The sequence below is a fragment of the Arachis hypogaea genome, chromosome 8, assembly GCF_003086295.3.
Source record: "Arachis hypogaea cultivar Tifrunner chromosome 8, arahy.Tifrunner.gnm2.J5K5, whole genome shotgun sequence".
Lineage (NCBI taxonomy): Eukaryota > Viridiplantae > Streptophyta > Magnoliopsida > Fabales > Fabaceae > Arachis > Arachis hypogaea.
This window is the reverse complement of record NC_092043.1, coordinates 30,276,548-30,293,533: the sequence shown is the minus strand read 5'-3', so window position 1 is coordinate 30,293,533 and position 16,986 is coordinate 30,276,548. Positions and strand designations below refer to the sequence as shown.

At 36.3% G+C, this 16,986-nt stretch overlaps 1 protein-coding gene across 1 annotated transcript; it reads left to right on the top strand.

Moving 5' to 3' along the window:
- The first annotated feature begins 12,286 nt into the window (after positions 1-12,286).
- LOC112705219 (uncharacterized) lies at positions 12,287-16,200 on the top strand. The gene is made up of 3 exons (XM_025756063.1): positions 12,287-12,569; positions 12,821-15,990; positions 16,036-16,200. Exons 1-3 carry the CDS (start codon positions 12,287-12,289, stop codon positions 16,198-16,200), a joined length of 3,618 nt encoding a protein of 1,205 aa, XP_025611848.1.
- The last annotated feature ends 786 nt before the right edge of the window (positions 16,201-16,986 follow it).

Sequence of the window (16,986 nt, the reverse complement as noted above, 5' to 3'; positions counted from 1 at the left end):
TAAAGAACTAGACTACTATTAGATATTAAAATTAAGGGTAAAATATGTGCATAAACCAAACACGTATCAATATTAAGCGAAAGTCCCAAAATAAAAAATCTTATATGTATTTGTTTATATATTTATATAAATCGAATTTAATGATTTTGATTTAGTTTTTTTTAGTGTTAAATCAAATTAAATTGATTAAATTAGTAGTGTTTCATATATTTATATAAATCGAATTAATTGAATTCGAATTAATCATTATATTATAATACTAAATCGAATCTAGCATTAGCTCTCCCTGAAAAAGAGGTGATCCAGCCGCACCTTCCAGTACGGCTACCTTGTTACGACTTCACTCCAGTCACTAGCCCTGCCTTCGGCATCCCCCTCCTTACGGTTAAGGTAACGACTTCGGGCATGGCCAGCTCCCATAGTGTGACGGGCGGTGTGTACAAGGCCCGGGAACGAATTCACCGCCGTATGGCTGACCGGCGATTACTAGCGATTCCGGCTTCATGCAGGCGGGTTGCTATATATAGTAAATCGAATCAACTTAATTAATTTGATTTACTATACAGATTATTGACATCTATTACTTTTAAGTGAATTGTCAATAAAAAAAATACTCTATTTAAATTCAAATAAAATATCAAAAAATTCAAAACAAATAAGAATAGAAATTCAATTTTTGTGATTTAGTTTCAATTCCAAAAAATTTACATTTTTATAAAGTTATGAATTTAAAACGGAATAATAAACGATTTCTAAAAATTTATTAAAAATTATCCTTTGACTCATTAGTATCTAAAGAATCATTACCGAATTTTTTGATGTTGAAAAAGTTAATATAAAATATAGCCCTTCAAGATAGCATAGGAATTAAAACTTGAATTTATTTAAAGTCAGATGTAACAAATAGTTAAGCTAATTCGATTTACTATATATGTGCTATGCAGTAGTAAATCGAATCAACTAGATTCGATTTATATATATTTAATGTACTAATAGTAAATCGAATTTAGTACTATAATGACTAATTCGAATTCAATTAATTTGATTTATGTAGATATATAAAATACATTATTAATTCAAGTTTGTTTAATTCGATTTAGTACTAAAAAACTTAAAACACACTATTTATATATATAACGTTTTTATTTTAGGACTTTCGAGTAATATTAGTATGTATGTGTTTAGTTTATGCACGTATTTTATTCTAAAGTTGAAAAAACGAGTGGACTATTTCTAATTTTATTTTAAAGTCAGCTTATAGAATAATAAAAGATATTTTATATTTATAAATTTTTTTCAAAAATTTTATTTTTAAAATATGTGAGACTAATAACAGAGACAAAGCAGATGGTGTCCATATCTATGTAGTTTTACTTGTATTATTATTAACACATGCATGGTTCGTCACCTGAAAAATAGTGTACTACACACTAATAAGAAATCCACTTTTTCCCTTAGATGACACTATATTTATTCATAACTTAGGCTCACTTGATGAGTATATCCATATTTAAGGGGGGCCGGGAAAAAAAGAAACAAAAAAGTGACACTTAGTGGAGTAAAGGATGCCGACATATATGCATGGGTTAGACAAGCTTGACCACACTTTTCAATTGCTGATTCCATGTTCAAAATACAAATACTTGCCCATCTAGCTAGCTAGCTAGCATGCGACTAATTTTTTTGTATACGACGTAAGGTTTGGTGTAACGCCAGGTTATGAAGTTTATAGGAGTTTTATATTAGTGTGACAGTAGTCAAATAATGAAGAAAAATCGGACGGTTCGATTTTTTGTAGGTAGGAGGAGACACAAATAAGATCGTTTAATTTGTGCGTGATGGATAGTTGCGTGCATAGAAATCGGAAGTTGAAAGTGATGGTAGGGTGAAGGTAGAATTTGAAGAAGAGAAACGAAAGTAAAATGAGAGGCTCAGCTTCACTTGATGTATACAACATTTATTATCGGTTTCTGCATGTTCGATATGTGGTTTGAGAGTACAAATCGGACGATTCGATTTGTGTACTTATCCAGCCAGTAATCGAACCGTCCGATTTTCTAATCCTAACCGTCACACTCCCGTTAAGCATCCTGTACCCCATAATACGGTTATACACCATCACTCACCCAATATTAAAAATAAAAAAGTGGCTAACATGCATGTATAATTTTGTTAACTCACATTTTGTAATATTTTAATTATGATACTTGTTATATATATTTATAATTTAAAAAAATATTAGAGAATAAGTAGAATTTATTATTTTTAATTAGTAGTTAATTATTAATATTTAAAAATATAAATTAAATATATATTATTAGAATACTAAATTAAAAAATTAAATTAATAACTAAATATAATAATGGTAAAAAATAATATATTTTTATTACTCTTAAATCTTTTTCTATAATTTATTTAAAAAATAAAGTGAAATCCTACTTAAACGTGCACTCATTAATCATTATCACAAGTTGTTAATATTTTTTTTTAATTGTATAAAAAATAGTTAGTTTAGATCTCATACTACATATACACTATACATAATCGAATAAAAAAAATTTGATTATATTATGTAAAATATCACGCAATAAGTCGCATACAGGAATTATATTAAGAAGATAGAATTAAAGATTTTTTGTAGATCATAAATACATTATTTATTTTTATAACATAATTTTTTTTTTTGTAGAGTATGAAAGTAATAGCACTCATATCACAATAAATCACTCTATACCTCTATAAATCTATATTTGACTACTTTTACTACCATTTCAAAATAAAAAGTGTATTTACACGACCGCTGCGCTTATTATTAATATTTAAACTTACCATATAGAGTAAAAATAAGAGTAAATATGTTTTCTTATTTTTGGCTTTTTGTTCGAATGAAAATGTATTTTTTTACGATTTAAAATTTTTTAATTAAATTTTAATTATTTGTTATAAAATTATTTTTATCAGAAGTTTAAATTAATAGAGAAGATACATATAAATGATTATATTTTTAATATATTCTTTCAAACAGAAATTTTTCACTCTTTGAATTTATTTAAATTTTTGCATATTTTTTTTATTTGTCTTCTACTTATATTTTTATTTTGAGTTCAACAAAGATCAAATTTTAGATATTTTAATCATAAAAATTTTGAAATTAAGTCATAAAATTATTTTTTTATCAATTTAAATTAAAAAAATAGTTTTATGATGTTATTTTAAAAACTAGTCTAAATAGCTTCGGTAAAAATTACGTACTATATCTTTATTGTTCTTGTGTCATATTCCTTTATTGTTATATTCTTCGCTTATGTCTTTCAATTTTTATTTTTCAATTTTAATATTGTTTTATTAATTTTTAGTAAATCGATGGTGGTTCGATTCTAATGGTCTTGGAGCGAAATTTACTCCTCTTTTGTGAGTATCAATTTTCTATAAGTGCATTAAAGACCCTCGTATTAAACGATATTTAAAGAAAAAGACCAAGAACATAAAGACTTTGAAAATAAAACTTGACTAAATTTAAAATGTTTTGCATTGAATTTAAAATAAAACAGTAAAATGCCTTCGATTAGATCAAAGGGCTTTGAATTCGAAAATAACAATGCGAGAACGTAAATTTGAACAAGAAAATTAAATGTTGCTTGAAAGCTAAATTTGTAAGAAAAGTAAAGTTTGCAGAAAAGGTAAATAAAAAATAAAAACAAGTGGAAGGGACCCTACAAAAATTTGACCCAAAACAAACTCAGAAAGTCGCTAGGATGTGAGTGTGCGTGAGTAATTTCTGAAATGAAGTTCTAACCTTTGTATCTTCGAACCTTCTTCTATTTATAGCCATCTTCTGACTGATTGAATTGAAATGTGATTTTCACATGTGTGAAAATGTGGGTAACTGCTTCCGCTTTCTTGCTCTTGATCATGTAACAACTAGAAGACAACCTTTGAAATTCAAGATCTTTAAACTGCTCTGTCAAATAACTTGTTAACTTGCTCAGCCAATTGGACTTTTACTCGATGTCCCCAAACACAAGACCTCTTCGATATAAACTTCCTTTCAAAAGCTTCTTTATTAATCCTCGAATAAACTTTCTTCATCGAAAATAATTATTTTCGACTAACAAATTGCGCCCTAAGATTAATGTGTTACTTTCGAAATCATTTTGAAAAAGAAACACTTAATCCTAAATATGCTATTAACGGGAAGCAATTAATTAAATAATAAATAGCATTTACTTTCCTCCACTTACTCTTATCCATTCGACATATTTTCCATGATCTCTCAATTTTTCTTTTCATTACTTCACCTTCTTCAGAAAATTGCCTCAATTTTTGAATTTCGTCTTGCGAAACGGCTCAAAACACCCTTGCTTTTAAAATTAAATTTTTTACCGTCGATTCACTTTTTGAATTTTACTCTCTAAGACTTTAATTTCTTCTTCTTCTTTGAACTTTCTGTTCTGCAACTTCAATCTTACTACTAATTTCTCAATCTACCAATTTTTTACCGTGATGCTTCTGCTGTCCAAGACAAGAAAAAAGGTCATATGGTTCGTGATCAAGCTCCCCCAACCTTGCAAATACTCAACTAGATTAATAATGAGATTATTGAAGACCCTCAGCCACAACTCGATGATAAAAGGATCCTCATATGTAATTCGAACATCATCAACAGATCCCAAATTAATCTCCTCTAAAGGATCTTGAAACTCAAAACCTTTCGCATTTTCACCATCTTGTACCGAATACTTTTTAAAACCCAACGGTTCCAAATCATAGATACAATCAAAAGATAGATCAATGGATTCATTAGGATTGAAACAAACTTGATCATTCTCTAAATTAACAACAGCTTTATTTTCAATACAATGTACTTCTGCTATAGCAGCAGCAGTTTGATTGACAATATTTATCATTGTAGGAACAGAAAGAACTTAAACCATGACTAAATTTAACCGAAGGGGTCGAGCCTACATTATCAGAAGAAGATGAAATTACTTTCCTACATGACTCAACTTCATCAGAAGAATCACTTATATTTTCTACTGGAAGAAAATTACTTAAATATTTATTTAAAGTTACCATATAATCTAAGACATCTTGTTCACTTGCCATCGAAGACCGTCCTCGAATTTATGTAGAACAATCCCACCTAGTCGGAGGAATACTGAGTTGTGGATAACAAAGCTTCACACTCAAATCTTCTGATGTCAGATAACAGCCTTTACAATTGAAAGAATTCAAAACTATGTCAACATTCAAAGGTTTTAGTTTTAAACTATACACCCTGAAATCAACATTCAACTGTTCGACGTATAGATTTGAATCAGCCTTAACCACTTCAGATTTTTCATTATTTGTCCAAAAAGGGATACTCTGATGCACAGTGAATGGTACATCCCCAACAGCATGGATCCAATCTTGCCCTAGTAAAGCATTATAACTAGCTTTCGAAGACACCACTACAAAGACAGTGTTTCGATCAGAAGATCCAACCTTTACCCCAAGAGTAACCAACCACCCCTTAGCAGGAGTTGAAACACTACTGTAATCTGTCACATCAATGTTAGTAGGAATTAGATCATCAGAGTATTTTCCCACCTTCATCAACATCCTCTCGGGTAGAAGGCTAATAACTGCTCCTCCATCGATCAAAATTTTGTTTATTTTAATCCTACTCATAGTTGCAGTAATGTGAAGTGGGTGTAAATGAGATTTTTGCTTTTCAGAAGGCCTTTGAAAATAATCGGGTTCATTCTCATATCGAATGAATGAAAAGGCTTCATCATCATTTACATTATAATCCTCAACTGGATTACCCTCATATTCACCCAAATATTCACTTGGTATAATCGAAATGGTACTGACCATTTCATCTTCCCCTTCTTCGAAGTAATCTTTATAAACCAGCAACCTTATCTTTGTCACTATACGAAGCAATAACCACTACTTTTCCTTTATCCAACTCCACAAAGGAGGGAACTCTCTTTGGACACGTCTCTCCATCAGTCAGAAAAACTATTCGAGAATGCACAGAAGGTGTTGCCCCCTTGACTTTGTGGACTGGAAACAACTTGGATGGCTGTCATCCCCTTCTTCCTCTGCCCGTTTGATACCCTATGACTCGGCCGTGAAAGAAAGGATATCGACCTCGAAGAGGACCTCTGTGCCCCCACTGTGGGTTACGCTTTTAATGAGCATCCCTGTTCCAAAACTTTTGACAGTTTCGAATCCACTGTACACTAATGGCTTGAGAATTGTTGATAGGCGCTATAGTACTTTTCTGAAGACCTCTAGAACTTTGCCCTTCCATTCGTCGAAAAGGTTGTTTTCAACGGGCCTGTTATTCTCTATGAGCCAACTCCTTCTTCATCGTTTCCTTCTCAAAAATTGCTGCAGGTTCAGCATAAAAAACTGCATTGCATCGAGGATACAGAAATACGTCCCGATCTTTTAACTTTTGCTGCACCAAAAAATCCAACAACCCATCTCCTGATCAAGGGTATACAGATCGGACATCTGACTCAAAGCTTCCTAGAGACATATCAAAATCATAAGACATTCCAACCATATTTACTCCAAAATATGGTTTAGCAAAACTAGCTTCACTATCAAAAGGATCAAAATCAACTTTCATCTCTTTCTTACTGTCATCGAATTTCAACCTTCCTTCTATGATGGCTTTTTGTATCAAATCCCTGAAACGAACACAATTATTAGTCGAATGACTAGTTGCTTGGTGAAACTTACAATAAGGTTTCCCTTTTAAATCTTTCACTGAAAGCAAAGTTCTGCCTTCAGGTAAAATTAACTATTTATCTTTAAGCAACACATCGAAAATCTGATCAGATTTCGAAATATCAAAACTATATCCTTTTTCACTTTTCAGTTTTGAATCATTCGACTTCTCATGGTTGGAGATTTTCTTAAGTAAAGAACAAACATAAGGAGGGCCTTTCCTAAGTTCAGCCAAATCAACTTCTGCCTCCATATCAAACTCCTCATCAGAGGATTCCATGACCACATAGAAAACTTTCTCCTTACGAGAGAAAGATTTGCTCTTCAACCTTCTTTCATTTTTATATTTCTCTTTTTATTTTTTCAGAATTTCTACTGCCGAACTCTCTCAGCTAAATGGGCTAAGTCAAGAATATGCACATTGAGTAATTTTTCAACGCATGTAACATCCTAACCCCATAACTGCTATCTTCACTACACTAAGTGATACCAAAATATTTGACACACTTCAATTAAAAATTGTCCTACCACGTGTGCTAATTTGTTTTGTCAATTTTTAGCAAATCTATGGTGGTTTGATTCTAATGGTGTGGAAGCAAAACCTACTCCTCTTTTGTGAGTACCAAGTTTCTATAAGGTCATCAAAGACCTTCATATTAGACGAGATTTAAAGAAAAAGACCAAAAACATAAAGACTTTGAGAATAAAACTTCACTGAATTTGAAATATTTTGCATTGAATTTAAAATAAAGCAATAGAATGCCTTTGATTAGATCAAAGGGCTTTAAATTCAAAAATAGCAATGCAAGAAAGTAAATTTGAACAAGAAGATTAAATGTTGCTTGAAAGTTAAATTTGTAAGGAAAGTAAAGTTTGCAGAAAATGTAAATGAAAAAAAAACAAGTGGAAGGAATCTTACAGAAATTTGACACGAAACAGACTCATAAAGTCGCTGGGATGTGAGTGTGCGTTAGTTATTTCTAAAATGAAATTCCAACCTTTGTATCTTCGAGCATTCTTATATTTAGAGCCATCTCCTAACTGATCGAATCGAAATATGACTTTTATGTGTATGAAAATGTGGGTAACTGTCCCCCTTTCTTGTTTGATCATGTAACGGCTAGAAGACAACTTTTGAAATTCAAGATCTTCAAACCGCTTTGTCAAATAACTTGTTAACTTGCTCAACCAATTAGACTTTTACTCGATGTTTCCAAACACAAGACTTCTTCGATATAAACTTCCTTCCGAATGCTTTTTTTACTAATTCTCGAATAAACTTCCTTCATCAAAAATAATTATTTTTTACTAATAAATATATTTTTTATTTTTATTTTTATTTCAATTTATTTTTTATTATCCTTCTCTTTCTGTTTATAGTCAATAATAATTGTCAAGGTTCTGAAAATCGAACCGGTCATTGAACCGCTCTAGCTACTGGTTCACTGGTTCATAGGTTCAACCGGTTCAACCGTAGTTGAACCGAAAAAACTATTTTATAATAAAATAATAAATAAAATATAAATAAACACATTAAAATATAATTATAGTCTAATATAAATCTTGAAATATCATCCAAATTAAAAGTATTACATAAACCAAAATATAACACCCTGGTATTTTCAGAAGACTCAAAACAAAAATATTAGTGTAACACCCTAAGAATGAACAAACACATAAGCATAAAACAACATGAAGTTAAATAGCAGAAAAAGCTGACTCTTACTCACTCAAACCAGAAAATTAGTTGCAGAATTTTAATTTCAATTCAAGAGAAATAAACAAACAAAACCTACCTATCAATTAGTTGCAGAATTTCAATTTCAATTTCAATTATTCAGTTGAAAAATCAGTTGAAACAAGCAAACAATTATTCAAATAATTATTCAATCACTATATCAGTTCACACTTCACAGTTCACATAAAAATAATTATTCAATCACTATATCACTGTATCATTTCACAGTTGAATGACTTGAATCAGAGTTCACAAAACTTCACTATATCAGTAAACCACATATCAGATATCACTATAAAAGAGACAATGGTTGCAAAAGGGGGCAGAGACACCGACAGACAGAGACAAAGACACCGAGAGAAGCAAGTATGTATACCTCAAAAAACCCCTCATGTAAACAATGGAAACAATGTTTATTCACGATGAGTTGCTTGCAAGAAATTAAAATGTGCATATACACAGATAGAGTAGGTAGAAAGAGATGTAGAGAGTAGAATAAAAGAGTTTAATTTGGTGATTAAACTGCATAATTCAACAAAGTAGCAAGACCTTTCTGCAATTAAGCTCACAATCTAAACTCATATCTAACAAATAGCTCAAAACTTCAGGCCATCAACACACACCAATACAGGCAACAAAGATCAAACAAATCATCAAATTGCTGTGTGTAATAGTAACAATGCATGTTGCAATTGCTCAGATACATTCTTTTAACTTTGACAAAAACTTCATTCAACTCAAGAGAGGGATAATAAATCTTAAATCTTCCTCAGCAAATCCAAATCAGCCATAAATTTTTAGCAAAAAAAAGTTGTAAATATTTAAACTATGTACAGAAATACTGGCTTACAACACAACATCAGAACAAAATGAAACAGGAATTCAGCAAAAATCCTCACTGCACAAGCAAGCAACATGAATCCACACAAATGCTCCTAACTGAATCCAGTGATTAGGCTCAAATTAAAACAAGACTCAGCATCAACAGGCAGGACAAGGCAGCAATAAATCAGTATGCAGCAGCATCAATCAAGCCAAATTGGCACAGGAGCAAACCATACAACACAAACAAAGCAAGAAAATCAATAGAACAGCAACACTTTCAGTCATCATCATTATTCAAAACAAACCTAAATACACTATTCAGCTCAGATTCGCTAACCACCTAATCAACTAACATGCATTTCTAACTAACTAAGCTAATCAAAATTAACTAGCTATAGCAACAAAATGAATAGAACAGGGGAAGGGCAGAGACCTGAAAGACAGAGAAGAAGCAGAGATGGGGGAAGGGAGAGTGAGAGTGAGGCGGTGGGAGACAGCGAAGGCACCTTCTCAGTTCTCCACGGCTGTTGTGGTGGCTCGACGGCGGTGGCTCGACCCGTGTGAGAGTGAGGCGTTCTCACTTCTCAGTTCTCGATGGCTCTAGGTGGCGCGATGGTGGTGTCTCGACGGCGAGCCCTCGACCCGCGTGACGCGGTGACGCTAGTGACTTCAGTGAAGCAAGCTTGCTCGAAGAAGAATCATCAACAATGGGAACCACTGAAGCAGAGAGAGCAGCGAAGCCAATTAGGGATCTCAGTCTCAGCCTTGGGAGTTTTCGTGATTTAGGATTCAGACTTCAAAGGGAAAAAAACTCAAAAACGACAGCGTTTTGTTGCTAACTTAAAAACCGGCCGGGTCACAGTTCGGTTCGACTGACCGATTACCGGCCGGTTCGCCAGTTCAATTCCGATTTTTTAATTTCGCAGTTTTGATGATTGACCGATCCATTTTTTAGTCCGGTTCACGGTTTGACCGGTCCGACCGGCCGGTTCGAACCGGTTTTTAGAACATTGATAATTGTGAACGGCTACTTCACCTTAAATTATAGAGCTATTAGAATTTACATGTGTTTTTTTGTTGAACACCAAATGCGAAACAATGGCTCAACGCTCTGTTAGGGTTTCCACTCAAGAGGACGACCTCGTACAGAGAAGCACAAAGAAAGTTAAAACTCGAGAAGAGGTTGATCTCAATCAACCATTTGAGTGCATGGAAATTGTCTCTGTTGGAGGAAATAATTTCAATATATCGAAAGGATCATATAAAGATACACTATTGACAAGCCCGGGGCTGAAAGAAGATTAGAACACCTTGCCTGACGTGGAAATTGATAGCCCCAACCCTGAGGACAAATGGTATAGGAATGAAGATGATCATGAAAACAACGAGAAACCGTTCGACCCTTGTCCCAATATTCCGGTGGCGAAGGAGGAATTTGAGGAGTGGTGTAAACCATGGAAGAATGCTCTCATGGTTAAACTGCTGGGAAAACGTGTGACGTTTGCATTCATGGAACAACGACTCCGCAGAGACTGGGAGAAAAAAGGTAAGATCCATGTTATTGATATGAATCGTGACTATTTCTTGGTTCACTTTGCAGATGAGGAGGATTACGCACATGCGCTTTTGGAGGGCCCTTGGATGATCACTGGCCACTACCTCATAGTACAAAGATGGCGACCTTTTTTCCTATCCGGGACAACAGAAATCAGAAAGATAGCAGCCTGGATTCGCATTCCAAACCTGCCGATCAAACTGTATAACCACAGATTCCTCTGGAGAGTTGGCTTAGCCATTGGGCACATGCTCAAGATTGATCGTACTACATCCATTCATTCAAGGGGTAAATTCGCTAGTATATGTGTGGAGATCGATTTGGCAAAACAACTAGTACCGATAATCTCTGTGCTTGGCTGTGAACTACACCTCGAGTATGAAGGTTTATACCAAATTTGCTTTTCCTGTGGTAAATACGGGCACAGATCCGAACAATGCATGGATAATGACGCTATGAACGGCGACCCTATGGAAGACAACCGGTCCGGTGAGAATCCACAAGGTGAGGTCCCGGACGGCAAGGTCGGAAACGAAAATGGAAATGCCACAGAACCCCAGGATCAGCGCAATCATAGCAACGGTAAATCCAACCCGGATTTTGGGCCTTGGATGATGGTGCAACGGTACAATAATAGAAAGAAGCCCCAAGTAGGAAAGAAACCTTTTCATGCCAACCAAGATGTGCTCATTATCTACAGCTCTGAAGAAGGAAACTCGCCAATAAGGAATAATCCCAATTCGGGATCTCGCTTTAATATCCTGCAAGAAGAAAATCTGGAAAGTATGCATGAAGATGGGACGAAGTATAAAGAGAGCCAAGGTTTTTTGGATAGGAATGGGCCTAACATAAGCCAAGCCCAAGGCACAACAACTAAGGTCCAAGTGCAAACAAAAACTACCAAACCGGGTGCGGGGAAGAACCCACAGAACCAGCAAAAATTTGCTACCCGCCCAAAACCCACGATTGAACCGGGTAAGAAAGTTAACACCGGAAAAAATAAACCTAAAACACCAGCATCCTCTACTGCACGGCCTACAGGAACAGAGAACCACATGGAAGCTGCGAAGAAGAAGGAGCATAACTCTGAGCTGGAAGGTATGGAAATGGTGGTTAATGACTACATGAGAAAGATTGAGCTAGAAAGATGGGATACCTTTAATACCTTGAAAGATTCTTCGAGAAATCTGGAGATACATGGGATAAGACAAAACTTACTATTCAACCCAGATAAACAACAGCAACCTATGAAGGAGCGAATGGAGAGCATGGAGGAGAGAGGTGACCAAGTCGGACACATTGATGTGGCCATGAGTGATTTTGTTGGGGAAGGAACCCAGAGTGCATCTTCATCCCGGAACCAGGGGGGCCCAATGATTGGGGCTTGCTCTCGGAAGTTGATCTAGCCATGTGGGCTCATTTTCACACCAGGATTGATAATGAACATCATTAGCTGGAACTGCAGGGGGGTAGGTAGCAAAACCTTCCCTTCTCTCATCCGAGATCTGAGACACGAGTATAGCGCTAATTTGTTCTTTCTGTTGGAAACTCATGTGAATGGTATTCGGGGTAATCAAATTCGACATAAGATAGGCTTTGATCAATCTTTTGTCGTAGATGCAACGGGACACGCTGGAGGAATTTGGTGTCTCTGGGATTCTTCTGTTTGGAAGGTGGACGTTCTGGAGCATGACAAGCAGTTTGTTCACCTTAAGATTACTGGTAATAACTCTACTCCTTGGCTCATCTCTGCTATTTATGGGAGCCCCCAAAGGGCGACTAGAAGACTGTTATGGCAACAACTAAAAACTTATGCTTCTAGTGTGAATCTCCCTGGTGTCTGTTGGGCGACTTTAACGCCATGCTCCATAATCATGAAAAAAGTGGAGGGGCACTGAGTAGCAGTCACAGGGCCTGTAAAGATTTTCAGGAGTGTGTTTCGAATTGTGGCCTGGTTGATTTGGGTTTTACAGGTTGGCCTTACACCTGGAAAAGGGCTAATCTGGCGGAGAGACTTGACAGAGGTTTAAGCAACCTAGATTGGCAAATTCAATTCCCCGAGGCGATTATTAAGCATATGCCCATGCTTAAATCGGATCATTCCCCGATCTGCCTACAACTTTTCCCAACTTTCTCCCAAAATAGAAGGAGACGCCCATTCCGATTCTTAGCGGCATGGATCAGCCACCCAGATTTTGGAAACGTGGTGAATACATCTTGGAATATTCAGGGTTCTTGGACTGAGGGGATCTCGAACTTTAAAAGCAGAATTACGGATTGGAATAAGTCAGTCTTTGGTAACATCTTTCAGCGTAAGCAGAAAATTCTTAGACGCCTCCAAGGTATCAACTTGAGCTTGGGGCAATCCCCAAACTCTTTTCTTGAGAAATTGCAAAAAGACCTATGGGGGGAGTATGAACAGACTCTTAACCAGGAAGAAATGCTTTGGTTCCAAAAGTCTAGGAACAAGTGGATCGAGTTCGGTGACCGAAACACTAAATTCTTCCATGGTTCCACCATGATTAGAAGACGCAAAAATATAATTGTCTCTCTGCAGAATGACACTGGTGAATGGATAAATGATAAGCCTACCCTTGAAAATATGGCAACTTCTTTTTTCAACAACCTCTACACTGATAGCTCTCCCCATACTCCCTTCTTTCTTCAAAACATGTTCCCCAATCTGAACAACACAGAATCTCATGCCTTGGGCCGGAATGTATCAAATGAGGAAATCAAAGATGCCATGTTTGACATTGGGAGTTGGAAGGCTCTGGGAAGAGACGGATTGCAAGCCATCTTCTACCAAAGTCAGTGGAGTAAAATAGGCAACGACGTATGCAACCTAACCAAGAGTATCTTCCTGCAACCAGAAAAGGTCAAAGAGGTTAATGAAATCCTTATCACCCTTATCTCGAAAGTCGAACCTGTATCTCACTTTAAGCAGTTAAGACCCATCAGCCTTTGCAATGTTTCTTATAAAGTGGTTACAAAAATTTTGGCTAATAGATTGAGAAGTGTTATGAACAAGTTGGTTAGACCAAATCAGTGCAGCTTTATTCCTGGTAGACAGAGCGCCGACAACATCATCATCACTCAAGAAGTTATCCATTCTATGAGGAATAAAAAAGGGGGAAAGGGTTGGATGGCTATAAAGATCGACCTGGAAAAAGCTTACGATAGACTTAAATGGAGTTTTATCAAGGAAACCCTCTTGGATATCGGGCTCCCAAAAAATTTCATTGATCTAACCCTCTCCTGTATTTCGACGGCCAGAATGAGAGTCCTGTGGAATGGAGAGGAACTCGAGGAATTCTCACCTACTAGAGGCATTAGACAAGGAGACCCCATATCTCCCTATATCTTTGTTCTTTGCATTGAAAGGCTCTCCCAACTAATCAGTATAGCAGTGGATCAAGACGTTTGGAAGCCTATATGTCTAAAGAAGGATGGACCTCCTATCTCCCATCTGTGCTTTGCAGATGATATCATTCTTTTTGCAGAAGCCAAAGTCGACCAAGCCAATATCATCAATAAGTGTCTAGAAGCCTTCTGTCAAAGCTCTGGCCAGAATGTCAGCAAAGAGAAAACTAGAATCTTCTTCTCTAAAAATGTGGGGCACATGGTTCGCACAGAGATAAGTAATGTCCTACAGTTTGCTAGAACTGATGATCTGGGAAAGTACTTGGGGGTGCCCGTTCTTCATTCTAAAGTAACAAAACATACCTTTGAAGGCATCATAAACAAACTCCATGCCAGACTAAATTCGTCGAAAGCTTCCTCTCTCTCCCTGGCTGGAAGAACTACTCTGGTGAAATCTGTTCTTTCTTCAATGCCTTTGTATAATATGCAATCTGCTATATTACCTGCCTCTACTTGTAATACTATTGATCGTATTTGCAGGAATTTTATTTGGGGCGACACTGATCAAAATAAGAAGATACACCTTCTTAACTGGAAGATGATCTGTGAGCCGAAACACACTGGTGGATTGGGTATTAGACATGCAAGCCTTGGCAACAAAGCCTTTATGATGAAAGCCGGTTGGGGACTGATAGCTAAAAAAGACGACCTTTGGGCTAAAGTCCTCCGGTCAAAGTATGGTTGTGGCAATGACACTATGCCCAGAGTAGAAAGAAAAAGGAGTAATTCCAATATCTGGAGAGGTATCTGTGCTTCCTGGGAGAACGTTGAGCGCAATTGCATCTGGAGAGTTGGAGATGGAACCCGAATCCGCTTCTGGGACCATCACTGGGCTCCGGGGGCAGGACGTCTGAGTGATTCTTTAAGTCAGGTAAGTAGTGGTTTCAACTCTACTGAGTTACTGATGGATTTTTGTGATATTTCAGGTCATTGGGATGTGGGAAAGCTCCAAGGGATGCTGCCCGAGGATATTGTTCAGAGAATCACAGCCATTTCTCCTCCGTCCCCGTGGAAGGAAGCTGATCATATTGCCTGGGAGCCTTCCTCAGACGGAATTTTCAGCGCTAAAACAGCTTACCAGGTGATTATGGAGGAACAACACACTCAAAATCAGAACTTCCGGTTGGTCTGGAGGTGGCAGGGCCCGGAAAGGATAAGAACTTTCCTGTGGCTGGCGACCCATAATGTAATCCTCACGAACTCAGAAAGGAAACGGAGACATTTAACAAATGATGACTCCTGCCCAAGATGCCGTTGTCATGAAGAATCTACCATCCATGTGCTTCGGGACTGTTTCTATGCCAAAAGCATTTGGAGAAAGCTCTTCCCTCCAATTGGGATAAATTCCTTTTTTAATACCGACCTCAACGAGTGGCTGCTTCAAAACCTGAAATCCAATAACAAGTGGAGTTGTTTATTCGGTGTTGCAGTGTCAACTATGTGGTATCTTCGTAACAAGCTGGTTTTTAATGGTGAGTCAGTTTTAGTCACAACAGCTGTAAACCAGATACGAGCGCGATCAGAGGAATTTGGCAGAGTGGTCCAAACCAACTTAACATTGCGAAATAACCATAACTCTGGCGCCAGCAATATAAGATGGTCTCGACCCGAGAAAGGATACATTAAGGTTAATGTTGATGGTTCCTGGTTTAGCCACAAGAATAATGCTGCTTGTGGCGGTGTCTTCAGGGATGCGAACGGGAAGTTTATGTCGAGATTTGCATGTAACCTGGGAAATTGCTCAATTATGCATGCGGAATTGTAGGCAGTAATTCATGGGCTTAACATTGCTACAACTAACGGTTATCATAACCTTGTTGTGGAGTCCGACTCGGCTGCTGCGATTAACTTTATCAATCGCGGTTGCCCCCCAACTCACCCTGGTGCTCCACTGGTGCAGGATATCAGAATCTTGACAGGCCGGATTTAGAATATTACTTGGATACACTCTCTTCATGAAGCGAACTCTGTGACGGATCTTCTTGCTAAGAAGGGACAAGATCTCCTTATTGGTTTGCATCTGTTTGATCAGGCCCTCCCTTGTATTAGTTATGCACTTTTCTGTGACTGTATTGATGGCACCAGGGTAAGAGGGTCCTAAGCTCTTGCTACCCTCTTGCTGTTTGGCTTTCCTGTTTGGCTTTCTCCTTTGCTTTTGGGGTCTTTGACCCCCCTTAGATCACCAAAAAAAAAAAAAAAAATTATAGAACTATTAAAGTCACGTGGGTGAAACGATTTCGAAGTCCGTAAGGAGTAGGCGTTGAAGGGTTGATGTGCATTGGATAGCACATAGCAGGCTCTTTAGTGCACGTGTTATTCATGCACCTATTACTCTTTCCTGCGCCTGCGTGTCATACGTACTATCAAATCTCAACTCTAAACTTCACATCAATCTTGTGATCCATAGTTATTCCTAATTTCCTATTGTATACTGCATAAGAAAGCTCTTAAAGTATATCAATATACTAATGTTCAATGAGTTTTAACTATTAATTTTAATAATATATATTATATATATTTTTTATAATTAAAATTAATGATTAAAAATTATTTAAATATCAGCATAACGGTGCATTTGAAAACTTTTTCAGTATAAACATGTTTATATTAAAAATTATTTTTTTATATCCATCACTTTAAAATTAAAATAATGTTATGTATACTATTTTATATATTTTTTCAAACACTTTTTACTTGATATTAAAAATAATTGATA